The sequence below is a fragment of the Pipistrellus kuhlii genome, unplaced genomic scaffold, assembly GCF_014108245.1.
Source record: "Pipistrellus kuhlii isolate mPipKuh1 unplaced genomic scaffold, mPipKuh1.p scaffold_m20_p_30, whole genome shotgun sequence".
Taxonomy (NCBI): domain Eukaryota; kingdom Metazoa; phylum Chordata; class Mammalia; order Chiroptera; family Vespertilionidae; genus Pipistrellus; species Pipistrellus kuhlii.
Genome location: NW_023425530.1, coordinates 2,310,122 through 2,328,200, shown reverse-complemented (window position 1 = coordinate 2,328,200; position 18,079 = coordinate 2,310,122). Strand labels below are relative to the sequence as shown.

The 18,079-nt window shown below is 46.8% G+C and overlaps 1 protein-coding gene across 10 annotated transcripts in view; it reads left to right on the top strand.

Annotated features, from left to right (window-relative positions):
* The window catches only part of LOC118731172 (scaffold attachment factor B2), a 39,173-nt gene extending 30,871 nt beyond the window's left edge, over positions 1-8,302 (top strand). For 5 of the 10 annotated variants that reach the window (XM_045589139.1, XM_036459495.2, XM_036459490.2 and 2 more), the window contains 5 exons: positions 2,231-2,273; positions 3,262-3,392; positions 7,272-7,384; positions 7,548-7,614; positions 7,909-8,302. In XM_045589139.1, the coding sequence (XP_045445095.1) occupies positions 2,231-2,273; positions 3,262-3,392; positions 7,272-7,384; positions 7,548-7,614; positions 7,909-8,059 (505 nt within the window). In that variant the 3' untranslated portion in view covers positions 8,060-8,302. Of the gene's footprint in view, positions 1-2,230; positions 2,274-3,261; positions 3,393-3,483; positions 4,008-6,624; positions 6,676-7,271; positions 7,385-7,547; positions 7,615-7,908 lie in introns of those variants that run through there. The other 5 variants (XM_036459491.2, XM_036459493.2, XM_036459494.2 and 2 more) reach the window with 5 other exon arrangements.
* The last annotated feature ends 9,777 nt before the right edge of the window (positions 8,303-18,079 follow it).

Here is an 18,079-nt window from a genome sequence, read left to right as displayed (position 1 = left end):
AAGTTGAAAATAGTGTGAGAAACCTCTGGGACAACTTCAAGTGAACCAACATTGGAATTATGAGCATCCCAGAAGATGACAGAGAGCAAGATACCAAAAACATATTGAAAGAAATAGTGACAGAAAACTTCCCCCACCTGGTGAAAGAAATAGACTTACAAGTCCAGGAAACGCACAGAACCCCAAACAAAAGGAATCCAAAGAGGACCACACCAAGACACATCATAATTAAAATTCCAAGAGCAGCCGAAACTGGTTTGGCTCAGTGGATAGAGCTTTGGCCTGCGGACTGAAAGGTCCCTGGTTCGATTCCAGTCAGAGGCATGTACCTTAGTTGCGGGCGCATCCCCAGTAGGGGGTGTGCAAGAGGCAGCTGATCGATGATTCTCTCTTGTCAATGTTTCTAACTCTCTATCCCTCTCTCTTCCTCTCTGTAAAATATCAATAAAATATATTTTTTTAAAAATAATAAATAAAATTCCAAGAGCAAAAGACAAAGAGAGAATATTAAAAGTAGCAAGAGAAAAGCAGGTAGTTACCTTTAAAGGATCACCCATATGATTCTCAGCTGATATCTCAACAGAAACCATGCAGGCCCGATGGGAATGGCAAGAAATATTCAAGGTGATGAATAGCAAGAACCTACAGCCAAAAGTACTTTACCCAACAAAGCTATCACTCAGAACCAAAGGCCAGATAAAGAGCTTCACAAATAAAAAAAAGCTAAAGGAGTACATCACCGCCAAACCAGAGTTATATGAATTGCTGGAGGGGGTTCTTTAGGAAGAGGAAGAAAATAAAGATAAAAATTATTAACAACAAATATGTAACTATGAACAAGTGAATCTAAAAACCAAGGGAATTAAAAAATCTGATGAATAATATTAACTGTTGAATATAATAGAATCAGAGGTAAAGAATGGGAGTGGATTGACAACTCTCAGGGAAAAGAGTTGGGAGTGCGGGAAGAGACTGAACATAAACTGTGCACCTATGGATGAGGACAATGGGGGGGTGGGGAAAGGTCAGAGGGTGGGGTGGAAACCTGGTAGAGGGGAAAAAAATTAAAGAACTTCTGTAATATGAACAATAAAGATTTTTTTAAAATTTCTTTATTAAGGTATTACATGTGTCCTTATTCGTGTCCTTATTCGCCCTTACCCTTACATTTTTTTATTTTATTGATTTTTCACAGAGAGGAAGAGAGAGGGATAGAGAGTTAGAAACATCGATGAGAGAGAATCATCAATCAGCTGCCTCTTGCACACCCCCCGCTGGGGATGTGCCCGCAACCAAGGTACATGCCCTTGCCCGGAATCGAACCCGGGACCTTTCAGTCCGCAGGCCGACGCTCTTATCCACTGAGCCAAACCGGTCCCGGTTGAACAATAAAGATTTATTTTAAAAAAGAATATACGGGAAGAACTGAGGAAATGTATATAAATCCTTAGTTAATAACAGTAATAATAATAATATACAGAAATGAGGAAGCAGTTCTTGAAGAGGTGTGACCTGCCGAAGCTGGTGAAGGCAGAGTGGGCAGGAGGGTTTACTGACAGGTGTAGGTTTCTTTGCCAGCAAACTGCAAAGAGAACTGACCAGAGAATGGGGGGCAGTTCTCACTGGGCCTTGTTTGTGTTTTGCAGGTCAGGGTGGGTTTTCAGCCATTGTTTTTCTTTGCCATGCCTGATTTAACGAGGACTAGATTAGGAAGACGGCCCTCACCTTTCCAGGTGAAGAGTTCTCTCTTTTTGGGAGAAATCCCATTGGGCTCCCCTGGACTGCATATCCTGGAGCCATTTCACATTCATTAGCTCTCTGGAAGGGAAGGGAAAATGTGGCTAAAAAGCTACTTATTTAATTCATTGTGGCTGGAGTTGGTTTGAGATTTGGTGTGAATCAAATGTGTTGAGTAAGAGGTTAGGTTTCCCTGTTACCAGGCCATAGGTAAGTGAAGCCTTAGCTTCATTCATGGGTGTCTGCTTCTGAGACCCTTCCCTCCGGGGTATTTCAGTAAAATTAATATTTCCACCTTGTTAGGACCTGACTTTACTCCCACCCCCAGGGAAAGATGTGAGCCTGCTTTTTTTTTTTTTTTAATGAGGCAGTTCTTCCGTGGGTAAATAGAATGAGGACCCCAATTGTGGCTTTTGTGGGACCTGTAGAAATGTTGTATGGTACCATCAGCTGCCATTGGAGTTAGATTCTTTTATTTATTTATTTTTTTCAGGAGGGAGGGCTCAAGGACAGTGATGGGAGAGCGAGATGGACAGGTGAGTAACATCCAGACATTGGGTGCCTGCTCTGTCTGGGTGGGCGGGGGAGCATGGGCACGGTGCTCTGGAGAATAAGTAACATGCAGAATTACTTGTTTTCTGATGAGTGGAGGCTTTGTTCAGATGCATAGGGCTTGTTCTTGTTCCATTTTTCTAGCAGGAACTGCAAGTAGCTCTTGTTGCCAGCTTGCTTAGAGTGCCTCTGAGTCTCGGACTGTGGGTACCCCAGATGGGGCTTAGTGGCCTGTCAGGCGGTCATTTAGCCCATGTTTGGTGGTGGCGGGAATCCCTCTGTTTCAGGTGCCTCCGGGGTGGATCCCAGTGCCTCTCATCTGCTGATACCTGGTGAGGGATGCATAAGGTGTCAGTTCAGAGAAAAGGGGAGCCTGCCAGGAGAAAGGCAGGGGACAGGCATCGGCAGCATAGTTCTTCAAACAGGAGTGTGTGTTCCAAGAACAGTAGACCAGCTCCATATCACGGCCCAGACGTGCTGGATTCCTGAGCACAGAACTGGTTGGCCAAGGCACTGAAGTTCTCTGCTGCGCTTGCCTCCAGCGTCAGCTACTGAGGAGCCGTGCCACCTCCATAGATTGAGGACAAAGGAGGAAGTCAAGGGGACCTCCTGTTATCAGCAAGGAAGACTCTAAGTGACTTTTCTCAGTGGACCTCACAGGGCCAGAGAGGCTTGTGCTGGCTCTTTGTGTGGCACCAGTGATAGAGCTATAGGGACTCTCAGTTCTCAAGCAAGGAACAAAGAGCTCTGCCATGAGCTCCTCAGGTATCGTCAGGGTCGCAAACAGAGCATCCAGAAGCTAGCAGGCTTCAGAATGGGCCTGGGCAGGCCCTCTCAGAGGGGCCAGAGGTGCTGTGGCACACCCTGGCCCGGCCCGCAGTGTGTACAGGCTGACAGGCCTTCCAGAGGTGAGCCTGTACGGGCCTGTAGGGAGTGAGATGGCCAGAGTCGCCCTGTCCTTCTGCCTTTCAGCACTACTCAGATGACCGCCATGGCCACGGAGGACCTCCAGAGCGCCACGGCCGGGACTCTCGGGATGGCTGGGGGGGCTACGCCTCAGACAAGAGGATGAGTGAGGGCCGGGGGCCACCACCTCCACCCAGGTTAGTGGGCAGCCCATGATGGCGGTGGGCATCTTCCCCTGGCTGGAGGCCCGCCCCGCTGAAAATAAATTGGCTGTGTGCACCTGGCCAGGTTGCCTGCATCACCCCAGTTATGAACATCTGTATCACAAGGCCCTGCCTGCTGAAGGAGACATCCCTGAAGCCTTCCTTAGATTTCTCCCCCTAGAGTCTTAGGCTAGTGGTTGAGAACCGCTAGCAGGGTCGCCTAAGACCATCGGAAAACACAGATACCTACATTACGACTCATTAACAGTAGCAAAATTAAAGTTATGAAGTAGCAACGAAAATAATTTTCTGGTTGGGGGTCACCACAACATGAGGAACTGTATTAAAGGGTCGCGGCATTGAAAAGGTCGAGAACTATTGCCCTTGACAATATAAAAGCTTTACTCCCCCACATCCACACCCTCCCCTCCCCAAAGTATTCTTTAGGAATTTTGAAGGCCAGCGTCTTGGATACCAGAAGGTTCTACTTTCTCTCTCGTGGGGTTTCAGGGGTTCAGTCTGATAGATTAATGCAAAGTGTGCTTTCCCGAGCCACCTACTTAGCACTCAGTGTACATTTAAACCATTTTCCTTAAGTGCCTGTGGGAATATAAATGAGAGAACTCTCTTTCTCAGACTGGAGACAGCCCTGAACAGCCTCACTGCATGATTGGGTGTTGTCCCCTGTTGACATTAGAAACAGCCTCACTGCATGATTGGGTGTTGTCACCTGTTGACATTAGAAACAGCCTCACTGCATGATTGGGTGTTGTCATCTGTTAGCAGGCATTAGAAACTTTCAGGTCTCACTTTTGGGGAGCAGTTTTGCATTTGCCCTCACAGACGTGTTGGGGGCTCTGGTGGATTCCTAGTTCTTGCCTCTGAGCACTTGTCAGCCCAGTGGCCAGTACACTTGTCATTCTAGACTCAGCCTTGGTCTTACCATTCTTGGACAGTCATTTTCTAAAAAAATATATTTTATTGATTTTTTACAGAGAGGAAAAGAGAGGGATAGAGAGTTAGAAACATCGATGTGAGAAAACATCGATAAGCTGCCTCCTGCACTGGGAATGTGTCCGGAACCAAGGTACATGCCCTTGACAGGAATCAAACCTGGGACCCTTCAGTGCCCAGGCCGATGCTCTGTCCACTGAGCCAAACGGGTTTCGGCCGTGGACAGTCATGATGACTGCTGGTGCCCTCACACTGGGACCATATTTGGATTTTAATCTCACATAATTTCTGTTTCAAACAATTTTTTAAAAATATGTTTTTATTGATTTTAGAGAGAGGGGCAGGGAAAGGGCTAGAAAGAGAGATTGGCTTTTTCCTACATGACCCCTACTGGGAATTGAGCCCACAATGTGGGCATGTGACCTGACTGGCAATCAACTAGTAACCTCTTGGTACATTGGTTGATGCTCAACCACTGAACCACACCAGCCAGGCTCTTTTTCAAATAGCTTTTTTGACACATAGTTCACATGCCATACAGTTCACCCATTTAAAGTGTACAGTGCGCCCTAGCCAGTTTGGTTCAGTGGAAAGAGCATGAGCCTATGGACCAAAAGGTCCCGGGTTTGATTCTGGTCCTGGGCACGTACCTTGGTTGCAGACTCCTCCCCGGCCTGGGCCTTGGTCAGGCTTGTGCAGGAGGCAACCAATCAGTGTGTTTCTCTCACCTTGATGTTTCTCTCTTTCCCTCTCCCTAAAAATCAATGGAAAAATATATTTGGGTGAGGATTAAAAAAATAAAGTAAAATCTACAATTCAGTGGCTTTCAGTATGTTCATAACAGTCTATTTTAGAATATCTTCACACGCACACAAAAGCCTTTCCCTAGCTGGTTTGGTCAGCCAACATAGCGTTGGCTTGTGGACTGAAGGGTCCCAGGTTCTGTTCTGGTCAAGGGCACATGCCTGGGTTTCAGGCTTGATCCCCGGTAGAGTAGGGGGCATGTAGGGGGCATGCAGGAGGCAACTGATTGATGATTTTCTCTCATCAGTGATGTTTCTTTCTCTCTCTGCCTTTCCCTCTTCCTTCTTCTTCTTCCTTCTCCCTCTCCCTCTCCCTCCCCCCCACCTTCCTCTCTGAAATAATTTTCCATCCCTCCACCAGCCTCTAGCAATCACTAATCCACTTCCTGTTTTTCTGGATGTGCCTATTCTGGACATTTCACATAAATGGAGTCAAATTCTTTGTGGCCTTTTGTGTGTAGCTTCTCTCACTGTGCATCATGATTTCAAGTTTCATCCACGTTATAGTGAATGACAGTGCTTCTTCATTCATTGTTGTTTTAATTTATTGCTGTGGAAGAGAGAGAGAAACATTGTTGTTCCACTTACTTGTACATTCATTCGTTGCCCCTGATATGTGTCCTGACTGGAGACTGAACTTGAAACCTTGGAGTTTCTAACCAACTGAGCTACCTGGGCAGGCTTTTTCTTTTCTTTTCAGATTTATGAGTTTACTAGAGGCCTGGTGCATGAAGTTTGTACACTCAGGGAATGTGACAGCCTGGCCTGTGCCCTCCTGCAGTCCAGGAGCCCTCAGGGGATATCCAGCTGCCTGCCACAGCCTCTGCTCTCGCCAACCATGAGCCTGGCTTCTGGTAGAGCAGCACTCTCCCTGTGGGAGCACACTGATCACCAGGGGGCATCTTCTGTGTTGAATGTCTGCCCCCTGGTGGTTGGTGTGCGTGATAGCGACTGGTCGTTCTGCCATTGGGTCGATTTGCATATTAGTCTTTTATTATATAGGATTTGAGCCAAACTAATGACATATGCTGGGAAACTAGAACTCAAATGTTCCCGCTTCACTCTTTCATGGTCACATAATGTTCCCCAGTATGGATGGGCCACTTCCATATTAGCCATTCATGAGTTGAAGGACAAACACTTGGGTTATTTCCCTTTGGGGACTGTTATGGATTATGCTTTTAACAACATTTATGTTCAGGTTTTTGTTAACATATGTCCCCTTCCCTAGACACTTAGGAGAGGTGTTGCTGGTTCCATGGTCCCTAGAAGGTGAACCTTTAGAGGAACCACTGCTGTTGTTTCCCCCAGGCTACCCCATTTTCAGTTCCCGCTAGCGGTGTGAGGGTTCCAGTTTCTCCACATCCTCACCAGCACTTGTTACAGTCTGTTGTTGTTTTTTATTGCGCTTTTTTTTTTTTTTTAATCCTGACCTGAGGTTATTTTTCCATTGATTTTTAGAGAGAGAGGGAGAGTGGAAGGAAGAGAGGGAAACATTAACATGAGAGAGACACACCGATCGGTTGCCTCCCACACACACCCCAACTAGGGCCGGGGATTGAGCCTGCACCCCAGATACATGCCCTGACCAGCATTGGCCTCCTGACTGGAATCACACCCTCGACCTTTCAGTCCGATGGTCGACACTCTGTTCACTGAGGCAAAGCTGCTAAAATTAATCTTTTGTGTATTTTTCGCTTGTTTTTGGTTTTTTGATAGAGAAAGGAGAGAGAGAAACATCAATTTATAGCTCCACCCATTTATGCATTCATTAATTGTTTCTTGTATGTGCCTGACCAGGGAACGAACCCACAGCCTTGGTTTATTAGGACAACATTCTAACCAACTGAGCTGCATGGCCAGTGCCTGTCTTATAAGGGTCATGGCATAGCTGGGATGGGGGTGCATCTCAATCTTCTGGTTGAGATGTTACTGATGCTGACCACATTCTTGTGTATTTATTGGCCAGGCGTGTACCTTTGGAAAAGTGTCTGTTCCCATCTTTGCCCACTTCCCTCAGAAACAATCGGTACAAGGTGTGAAGGCTGAAGCCATGGCACAGCCTTCTCTAGAGGCACACTGGGGTGTATCCGCTTTTTTCCCCCTTTCGGTACAGGGGTGGACGTGACTGGATGGAGCACAGTCAGAGGCTGGAGGAGCACCAGGAGCGTGCCTGGCCAGGCATGGTAGACGCAGGCACGGCAGGCCGGGAGCACGGCAGGTGGCTAGGTATGGGCTAACTACTTCCCATGTGGGGGGGGGGGGGGCGGTGCTCCCAGGAAGGGTTGGCCAGTCCCAGAACTCTCCATGGGCCAGCTCGCCCTCCCCTCCCCCCAGCTTTTCCAGAAACTTCCAAGAAGCGAGTGTTTGCAGACTCTTTCTTCTCTTCCAGGTGCTGAGAGGGGCCTCTCCGGACCCTCAGCGACAGGACACGTGGCCAGTCGGGGTGGATTGTCAGGGTAAGAAGTTTTGTCCCTGGATAAAATTGATTTGTTCCTGCTTCTCACTTCCTCTCCCTTTTGTGCATGTTTGATCAACTTGCTGGGTTGAATGGTTTGAAAACAGTCCCAAAAGCAGCTCTCGGTAACTAGTGCAAATAGCGCTCTCCAGGGACCCGGAATGTAGTCTGTAGTTATGCTGTTTCTCACCCGGAAAAAGGCACGCGGGCTCTGAAGGCTGCAGAGCTGCGTGCTGCCATGTGATGGTGAAAATGTAAAGCATTTCAAGGGATAAATGTGTGCCTTTGTTCCTAGGCGAGGCGGCTTTGCACAAGATGGGCATTCCCAGAGCCACGTGGTGCCCAGTGGAGAACTGGAAGATGGAGACCTGGCCAGCCAGGACCGGGGCAACAGAGTCCCGCACCCTCACCCTCCTTCATCCCCCCCCTTCACTCGCCGCTACTAAACCCCACTCTCTCCACGTGTTCAGGTAGGCAGATGCACTGTTGAATTTCTTAGCCAGTTACCTTGAACTTGTGGAATCTTTTAAGAAACAACAAATCCTGCCACTATGTTGTAGCTTGGTAATATGTGAACTCATTTTTTTTTTTTTTTTTTAATAACCATGTTCTTGTTCTGCCATTTTTGAGAGAAGGTTTCTGTAATGAGGCATTCCATTTTCCATTAATAAAAGTTTATGGTTTGAATTCTTGTGTGTGTGTGTGTGTGTGTGTGTGTGTGTGTGTGTGTGTGGTGGTGATTACAGAGCAAAGAATAGTAATACCTTCAGCACCACCATTGCACTTGGTGGTGGCTGCCAGCTCATCATACTTGAATTCTTCCAACCGTTGATAAAGTGGGCATCATCTCCCCATCTGAGAAATAAGGAGCCAGCAATGGATAGAGCGTCGGCTTGGGGACTGACGGGTCCCGGGTTCGATTCCGGTCAAGGGCATGTACCTTGGTTGCGGGCATATCCCCAGTAGGGGGTGTGCAAGAGGCAGCTGATCGATGACTCTCTCATCGATGTTTCTAACTCTCTATCTCTCTCCCTTCCTCTCTGTATAAAATCAATAAAATATATATTTAAAAAAAAAAAAATAATAAGGAGCCAGGTGCAGGGGTTAGATCACGTGCCCAAGGTCTTAGAGCTTGTAGGTGGCAGAGCTGGGATGGGAATTGGGAAATCTTTGTTGAGGGGAGGGGTGTGTGCATTGTGGAGCCCTGACCAGTCACTTCACTCTGTGCCAGAGTGCCTGGGGCAGCGTCCGGTGATGGTGTGAGGTTTGGGGGCCTGGCTAAGGGATGGGCACATGTGTCGGGCCCTGGAGTGCTTGGTAGCTGCCCTGGGCCCCCAGAGCACACTGGCTCTTCTAAAAGGGCTACCTCTTCTTGGCATGGGCTCAGTGCGCATGGTCCTGTCATTTTTCTGGAAGAGAAAATTTTCATGTGAAGTCTCCTCATTTGTGATAGAGTTGATTCCGGTTTTCTTCATTAAAGACTACCGAATAAGGCACCTGTCTGGGCAGAGGTGCCACATCGCAAGTCCGAGCAGGCCCCTCCAGGGGGACACCACAGTGAGGTGCTTCTCTTCTGGGAGAAGAGCAGTGGCACAGGCAGACTGCCCCTCAGAGAGGGGGACTGCAGGCATGTTGGGGCAGAAAAGCCATATCTGTCACTTCATGAGTAGGAGGTCTGGTGGCCACAAGGCTGGGGCAGGAGGAGGGTTCGCTTCCCACCTTTCCTGGCCCTGGTCCGGTGTGGGAAGAGTTAATCCACTGTGCTACCTGCTGGGAACCTCAATTCCCTTCCCTTGGTAACTGGGACAGCCACCCCACAGGCCCCAAACAATTGCCAATTCTCCCTGAATGCCCTGTGTTCCTGCTGGGCTGTTTAGTTTTAAAAGAGCAATCTGAAAATCCTCCCCACCATCAAAGGCAGGCAGTGCTGGCCCTCCGTGACCTGTCTGTCTGAATTGCTGCAAATAAACACTTTGTGAGCTTTCCCCACCACATGGTTCCTAGAGTCGTTTTCCAATGACAGGTTGACAGGACGTCGGCCCCATGTTGCGGACGGGGGACGACATGGCATATTGCTTCCTGCACAGAAGTCAGTCTCTACAAAGTATAGTCTGGACTTTCCATTTGGGGCACGAAAAGCCAGACTTAGCCTGAGGTAGTGGGTGAGAGCAGTTTAGCTGTGGTCACGTAGCTGTAATGGAGCCATTACTCCGGCAGGCAGAGTTGCATCCTACAGTGCCACCAGGGCGCTCAACTGGGGCACTGCCACCGAGCTGCTTGGGGAAGCCTTGGGGAACAGTGCAGGCAGTTCCCCCTGGACAGCCCCTTCCCAGTTAGCTTGGCCTTTTTTAATCCTTTTAACAAAAAGTGGGTTTTGTTTGTTGTTTGTTTTTGTTTTACATTGATTTTTAGCATGGAAGGGAGGGAGAGGAAGAGAGACATGGATGTGAAAGAGACACATCGATTGGTTGCCTCTCTCCTACATGTGCCCCAACCTGGCCTAGAATTGAACCTGCAACCCAGTTACGTGGTCTTGAACAGGAATCTAACCCTTGACCCTTGAGTGCACAGGCCAACACTCTAACCACTGATCCATGCCAGCCAGGGCCCAGCTCTGTTTTATTAGTATATAAACACACAAAATATTTAGTTTACTAGGGCTGCCATAACACAGTACTGCAAACTGTACGGTTTGAAACAGATTTATTCTCGCCCAGTTATGGAGGCTAGAAGTTTAAGATCAAGGTCTTGGCAGAGCTAATTCCTCCTGAAGCCGTGAAGGAGAATCTTTTCTGGTGGTCACTGCCAATTTTTGGCATTCTTTTTTTTTTTAATTTATTTTTTTATTTTTAGTGATTTTTTTTTACAGAGAAGAAGGGAGAGAGATATAGAGTTAGAAACATCGATGAGAGAAACATCAATCAGCTGCCTCCTGCACTCCCCCCCCCCCCCCGTGCACGCGCGCGCGCACGCGCGCGCACACACACACACAGGGGATGTGCCCGCAACCAAGGCCCATGCCCTTGACCTGAATCGAACCTGGACCTTTCAGTCCGCAGGTTGACACTATCCACAGAACCAAACCAGTTTTGGTAATCTTTGGCATTCTTGCCATGGGAAGCATCGCCCTATCTTTGCCTCCTTTTCCCAGTCTTCCTGTGTGTTTGCATCCAAATGTCCCCATTTTATAAGGACACAGTCATACTGGATTAGGGTCACCTTAATGACATGTTACCTGTGTAAAGGCCTTGTCTCCAAATGGGGTCACATTCTGAGGTCTTGGGGGCCAGGACTTCACATGGATTTTCCCAGGGGTGCAACTTCTGGGTAAATTGAGAGGAGTGCTTATTGTTCAGTACAGAACCTTACCAAGAGTTGCTCGCCATTTCTGTGAGCAGAGCTTCTGGGGTCTCTGCCTCCTTGCTGATTCTGCCTGATCGGCATTGTCTGAATAGGTAAGTCTTCACCAATGTGCTGTATCAGTCATTCTTTTTGTTTTTTCTGTCTTATCTGATAATGCATCACATTGGTTGGATTGTTCCTTTTTTTAAGTTGTGTGTAGTTAGGTTATATTCACTCTGATTTTTATTTCAGGAGAGAAAAGAGGAGGTAGAACAAGATACCTGTTACATAAAAGGGGCTGCAGCCCTGGCCAGTGGGTTCAGTGGTTAGAGCATCGACCTGAGGACCAAAGGGTCACGGGTTGGATCCCCAGCCCTGGTCCGGGCACATGCAGGAGGCAGCCAATCACTGTGTCTCACATCAGCTTTTCTCTCCCTCCCTTCCTTTCACTCTAAAACAATCATTGGAAAAATGAAAGGGACACTCGGGTTGTTCCATCCTTTGGCTTCTGTGCATAATGCTGCCATGAAGACAGGTGTATCTGTTTGCCGTTCTCTTGGTGGAGACTTTTTAACTTGAGGAACCGCCTAAATGTGGCTGCACCATTTTCTATTCCCACCAGCCATGCACAAGCTTTCTAATTTCTCCACATCCTTGCCAACACTTGTTTCTGGTTTTGTTTGTTTTATTTTATTTTATTTTTTGCTTTTATTAATCCTCACCTGAGGATATTTTTCCATTGATATTTAAGGAGAGTGGAAGAGAGAGGGAAAGAGAGAGAAACATAGATGTGAGAGAAACACATAGATTGCTTGCCTCCTGCCCCAGGCCCCGGGCTAGAGAGGAGCCTGCAATCAAGGTGCATGCCCTTTACCGAAATCGAACCGGGGACCCTTTGGCTGACAGGCCAGTGCTCAATTTACTAAGCTGAACTGGCCAGGGCTGTCTGTCTGTTTTATGATAGCCATCCAGACAGTAGAATACTATTGTATTCATTCCAAAAAGGAAGGACATTCTGACATCTGCTACAAAGAGGATGAACCATGAGGACATTATGCTCAGTGAAATAATCCAGTCACAAAAGGTCAAATATTGTGTGATTGCATTCATAAGAGGTCCTTAAAGGAGTCAGATCCATAAAAACAAAGTATATTGTGGGCCCTAGCTGGTTTTGCTCAGTGGATAGAGCATTGGCCTGTGGACTAAAGGGTCCTGAGTTTGATTCCAGTCAGGGGCACATACCTGGGTTGCAGGCTCAATCCCTAGTAGGGGGTGAGCAGGAGGCAATCAATCAATGATTCTCTCTCATCAATGTTTGTATCTCTCCCTCTTCCTCTCTGAAATTAATAAAAATATATTTAAAAATAAAAAAAAAATAAAATACTTTTCAAAAAAGAAAAAGAAAATATATGGTGGGAGTGAGGGGCTGGGGTAGAGGGATGAGTAGTTAGTGTTTAATAGGGACAGAGTTTCAGTTTGGTAATAGGAGAACATTCCGGAGATGGAGGGTGGGGATGGTTGTTCAACATTGTGAATGTACTTAATGCCATTAAGCTAAATACTTCAAAATTGTGCCCTGGCCAGTTTGGTTCAGTGGATGGAGCGTCAGCCTGCGGGTCCCAGGTTTGGGGTCCCAGGTTTGATTCTGGTCAAGGGCATGTACCTTGGTTGTGGGCACATCCTCAATTGGGGGAATGCAGGAGGTGGCTGATTGATGTTTCTTTCATAGATGTTTCTAACTTTCTCTCCCTTCCTCTGTGTAAAAAAATCAATAAAAATAAATTTAAGAATATATACTACAATATTCTATACAGCTGCAGATGAAACTAATTCTGCTGGGCAAAGAAACCAGACACAAAAGTGATTCTACTGAATGAGTTCTACTTTACATGAAGTTCCAGAGCAGGCAAAACGAATCTATGGTGACAAGAATCACAAAATTTTGTGGGAGAGGTAGGAGGGGAAGTGTGACTGGGAAAGAGCAAGAAGAATCGGACAGAACTATTCCTTATTTTGATCTCTACCTACCTCAAAATATATGTGAAAATGAATTCCAAATGAATTAAAAATGCTAATGTAAAAATAAAACCATAACTATTAGCTCTACAATGTAGAATACTTTCTATATTTTAAAGATAGGACCTTTTAAAAACACACCATAAAATCTAGAAAACATACAGAATAGGTTGACAACACTGCCTAAATTAACAATTAAAACTTTAATGATCAAAATACCACAAACAAGTTAAGTCAAATGACCGACTGGGTAAGAAACAATTGCAACATTTTATAGAGTCCTTAAAAGTCAACAAGACAGCTGAAACCGGTTGGCCCAGTGGATAGAGCATTAGCCTGTGGATTGAAAAGTGCCAGGTTTGATCCTGGTCAAGGACATGTACCTTAGTTGCAGGCACATTCCCAGTAGCCGATGTGGAGGAGGCAGCTGGTTGATGATTTTCTCCCATCAATGTTTCTAACTCTTTATCCCTCTCCCTTCCTCTCTGTAAAACATAAAAATATATACATTTTTTAAAATAGTTACATTTTGTATCTATTTAATCACAATCCTATCTAATAAAATGATAATATGCAAATTAACCATCACTCCATCACAAAGATGGCAGCACCCATAGCCATGAGATGGCAACACCCAGTCCTCTCAGCCCTGCTGGAGTCCCCCAGTCACAGGGGTGGGAGGGGTGGCCACTGAGGGCAGGCAGCGTGAGTGGCCTGGTAGAATGCTTGCTTTGTTGCCCCGGCGAAAAGGCAAGCTTTCTGTGCCTGGTCACTGATAGGCCTCTGGGCCACAGAGAGCCTCTGGGCAGTGGGCATGGAGCAGCCAGGCTCTGCAGAGAGCTACTGCCCCACAGATTCGTGTGCAGGGCTACTAGTTTAAAATAATTTTAAAGGTGGGGACCTGTTAGGTATCAGGAGTGAGAACCACTGGGATATAAACTGGGAAGCCAGGCTCAAGAACCAGACTGCTTAGAATCAACCCACCTGTCTGCCTGCACCTCATCCCTATATGGGGAAGGGGTCCATTCGGAATCCATGTCCATCATGGCAGCTGTAATCTATAATATTGCATTAATAATTTATTTTAAAATATTTTCATTGATTTTTTACAGAGAGGAAGGGAGAGGGAGGGTTAGAAACATCAATGAGAGAGAAACATTGATCAGCTGCCTCCTGCACACCCCCTACTGGGGATATGCCCCCAACCAAGTTACATGCCCTTGACCAGAATCGAACCTGAGACCCTTCAGTCCGCAGGCCGATGCTCTATCCACTGAGCCAAACCAGTTAGGGCTGCATTAATTTTTAAAACCAAGAGGCCCCAGGTTTGGCCTCTTGAATGCTGCATGCTGCAGGGTTAAGTGCTGGGAGCCTCTCGCCGCTTCTTCCAGTTCTTCAGTCTTACCTACCTCATGCCAACCTGCTGAGAAACTGCCAGGGCGCCCCACATACCCAGCCACAGAAACCTCATAAAAGGGAGGCTCATAAAAGGCACTGAAGCTTCTGCATAGTTGCTGCCGGCCACGACGGACCAAATGTTTACAGACTCAGCTGAAATGAGACCCAGCAGGGTAGATTTCACAAGCAGCTGAGAAAATGTCCCTTCAGCCCCTGTCCCTGGAAAAACAGGACACAGAGAGGGAAGAAGCCCACTTGGCCAAGCCCCCTCCCACCCCCAGCAAGGCAAGATCAAAGATCTGGGCTCAAGAGTGTACCTAGGAGCCGAAACAGGTTTGGCTCAGTGGATAGAGTGTCGGCCTGTGGACTGAAAGGTCTCCAGTTTGATTCCTGTCAAGGGCATGTACCTTGGTTGCGGGCACATCCCTGGTGGGGGGTGTGCAGGAGGCAGCTGGTTGATGTTTCTAAGTCTCCATCCCTCTCTCTTCCTCTCTGTAAAAAAAATCAATAAAATATATATATATTTTTAAAAAGAGTGTACCTAGGAGCCTTTTTTACTCATTCATTTAGCAAACACTTCCTAGGCATTTCCTGTGTGCTGGGCTCTGCCAGGGACGCAGCCATGACCATAACCAAGACAGACCTGCTTCCGGAGCTCAGTGGATGATTTCAAGGACGGGATGGAATAAGGAAAAGAAGAGATTAAGAGGCTCCTGGAGGAGGTGACTGGAAGGGCATTCTGGGAGAGGGAACAGAATGTGCAGTAGCCCAGAAAGGAAAGGGTGCAGCACCTCAGAGCAGGCAGGTGCAGGGGAGACGTGGGGTCAGGCGGAGTGGCCTCCAAAGTCTGGGTGGTCAGGGTTCAGGTGTCAGCTAGCAGGTGATGTGGTGGGCGGGGCATTGAGAAGAGATCCCTGCTCTCTTAGTAAGGTTCAAGGGTGACTGTTCCTTCCCCTCTCTTGGACCTTCCTTGCTTGGGTGCCCAACTCTCACTCCCCACACCCGCTTCCCTTGCTACCAGCAATTGCCACCTTCAGGGAGCCAGCAGTAGCCAGCCCTGGGGAAGGGGTAAGCCAACATGGCCTATGGGCCTCTTCAGTAACGGAACCAGGCACCCCAATCATCCCTCCGTGTGTACCCCTTATTAGCCGCACCCTCTGTCCTCTGCTCTGCCCTTGTCCAAACAGAGGCTGGACAAGGATAAAGCAGGGGGACCACGTGCTCCTCCAGGTATGAGGTCCCCTCCGCAAAGATCAGAACATAGGAGGCAGGCAAAGCTGATGAGGTTGGTCATCACACCCCACCCCAGCTGAGTCACAGTGACCGCCTATGGTGGCAGGAAGTGCCAGGATGATATCATTGGGGGACAGGGCACAGGGGATGTGGCTAAGAAGAGGGGTACACAGGGAGGAGTGATTGCAGGTAACTGGCTCAGTTATTGAAGAGACTTTGGGCTCTGGCAGTGGGGAAGAGGTGTGAGGGGAGAAAGAAAAAGAGATGGAGAGCCACAGAAGACGAGACAGGGCTGGAGAGAGAGAGACGGAAAGAAAAGGAAGAGAGAAGAGGCTGAGACACAGAGAAATAGACACAGAAACAAACAGAGACATAAGCAATCACAGATGAACACAGGGGAACCCCGAGACCCGCAGGGATGTTAAGCCGGAGCTGTCATGCCCCCTGTCCCTTGTACCCACCAGGTGGCGTCCAAAGGCCATGCAGCCATCCCTGCCTAGCTCCTCCTTAGCAGGAGGCCCTGGGCCCCAAGGAGGAGGGATGGAGGTGGAGGCTGGCACAGGGGAATCCCACCTAACCTGGCCACCCCAGGCCAAAGCCCTGGGGGCAGAGGGGTGTGTGTGCATGTCTCCCATGTATATCTATGTTTGTTTGGAGCTGTGTCTGCGTTGGTCTGAGTGTGTGTGTGTGTGTGTGTGTGTGTGTTTTGTGTTTTTATTGTTTTGTTTTTGTTTTTCTTTGTTTTTTTGTTTTTACAGAGAGGAAGAGAGAGGGATAGAGAGTTAGAAACATCAGTGAGAGAGAAACATTGATCACCTGCCTCCTGCATTGGCCTGCGGACTCAAGGGTCCCAGGTTTGATTCTGGTCAAGGGCATGTACCTTGGTTTCAGGCACATCCCCAGTAGGGGGTGTACAAGAGGCAGCTGATCGATGGTTCTCATCGATGTTGATGTTTCTAACTCTCTATCCCTCTCCCTTCCTCTCTGTAAAAAAAAAAAAAAAATCAATAAAATATATTTTAAAAAAGAATTAGAGAACTGAAACATTTATGGAGCACTTACTGGTGGCGCCCAGAGTCTGTCATGGGACCCCCAAGGAAAGGTGACAGGAGACATAAACAGATGTTCATGAAACTGGCGGAGCAAAATTTAGGTTCTACTAAACCTCAGCACCTACCATGTGCCAGGCCCTAGCCAGAGGGCTACTTTAATGCTGTGGACTCAGTTTCCTCGTCTGTAAAATGGACCTGATATTAGACCAAATCATGGCTTTGCTGTTAAGTGATTGAGTTGAGTTTTGTAAAGCTCTTTAAACTGCCTGGCACAGCCCAAGGAGTCAGTAAGCATCAGAAATCACTTATAACTGCAAGCACATCCATTCACCCACAGGTCAATGGGAGACCCTGGGAGCCCTCCCCTCACTGCTCAGGGTGTGAGGATTGTCTTAAAGACCTAAGAAGGCAGAAGCTCCAAGGCCTGCACAAAACTTCCCTTTTGGTCCAGCTCACCAGTTCTCTCAGTCAGTGCACAGGGAAATGAGTAGATGAGATGCTATTCCAGGCATCAGGGACTCAGCAGTGAACAAAACAGACAAAAATCCCTGCCTTCAGGCAGTTTCTGCTCTCGTGGAAACAAAACACAATAAATGAAATTGATTTGTCACTGGGCAAAGGTGAGTCATTATAATTAGTTATTATCCAACAAAGGCTTTCAGTACACTTTGCCATTTTACCTTCATGAAAGATGGTACTAACTTACGCCAGTAACAGATGTGTTCTTTGATTTGCACCCTCACAGAACTTAGTATCATTGTTGAATATTAGAGAATCCTAGGGTGATTAAACACTTTTTCATGTGAGTCTTTATTTTATGATTTCCCACCTATGTCTTTTATTTTTATTATTTTTAAAAAATAATATACCACTTTTTAATTTTTTAAATGGCACAGCCACTCTTTATTTATTTATTTATTTATTTATTATTTTAAATCCTCGCCTGAAGATATTTTTCCATTGATTTTTATTTTTCATTATTATTATTATTATTATTTTAAATAAATTTTTATTGTTCATATTATTACAAATGTTCCTTCCCCTCCGCCTTCCCACCCCACCCTCTGCCCTTTCCCCACCCCCCATTGTCCTCATCCATAGGTGCACAGTTTATGTTCAGTCTCTTCCCACATCCCCCTCTTTCCTTTTCCCCAAGAATCATCGTTCATTCCCCTTCCATACCTCTGATTCTATTATATTCAACAGTTACTATTGTTCATCAGATTTTTTTTTTAATTTCCTTGGTTTTTAGATTCACTTGTTGATAGTTACATATTTGTTGTTCATAATTTTTATCTTTATTTACTTTCTCTTCTGAAAGAACCCCCTTCAGCAATTCATATAATTCTGGTTTGGTGGTGATGAACTCCTTTAGCTTTTTTTTTTATTACTGAAGCTCTTTATCTGGCCTTCGATTCTGAGTGA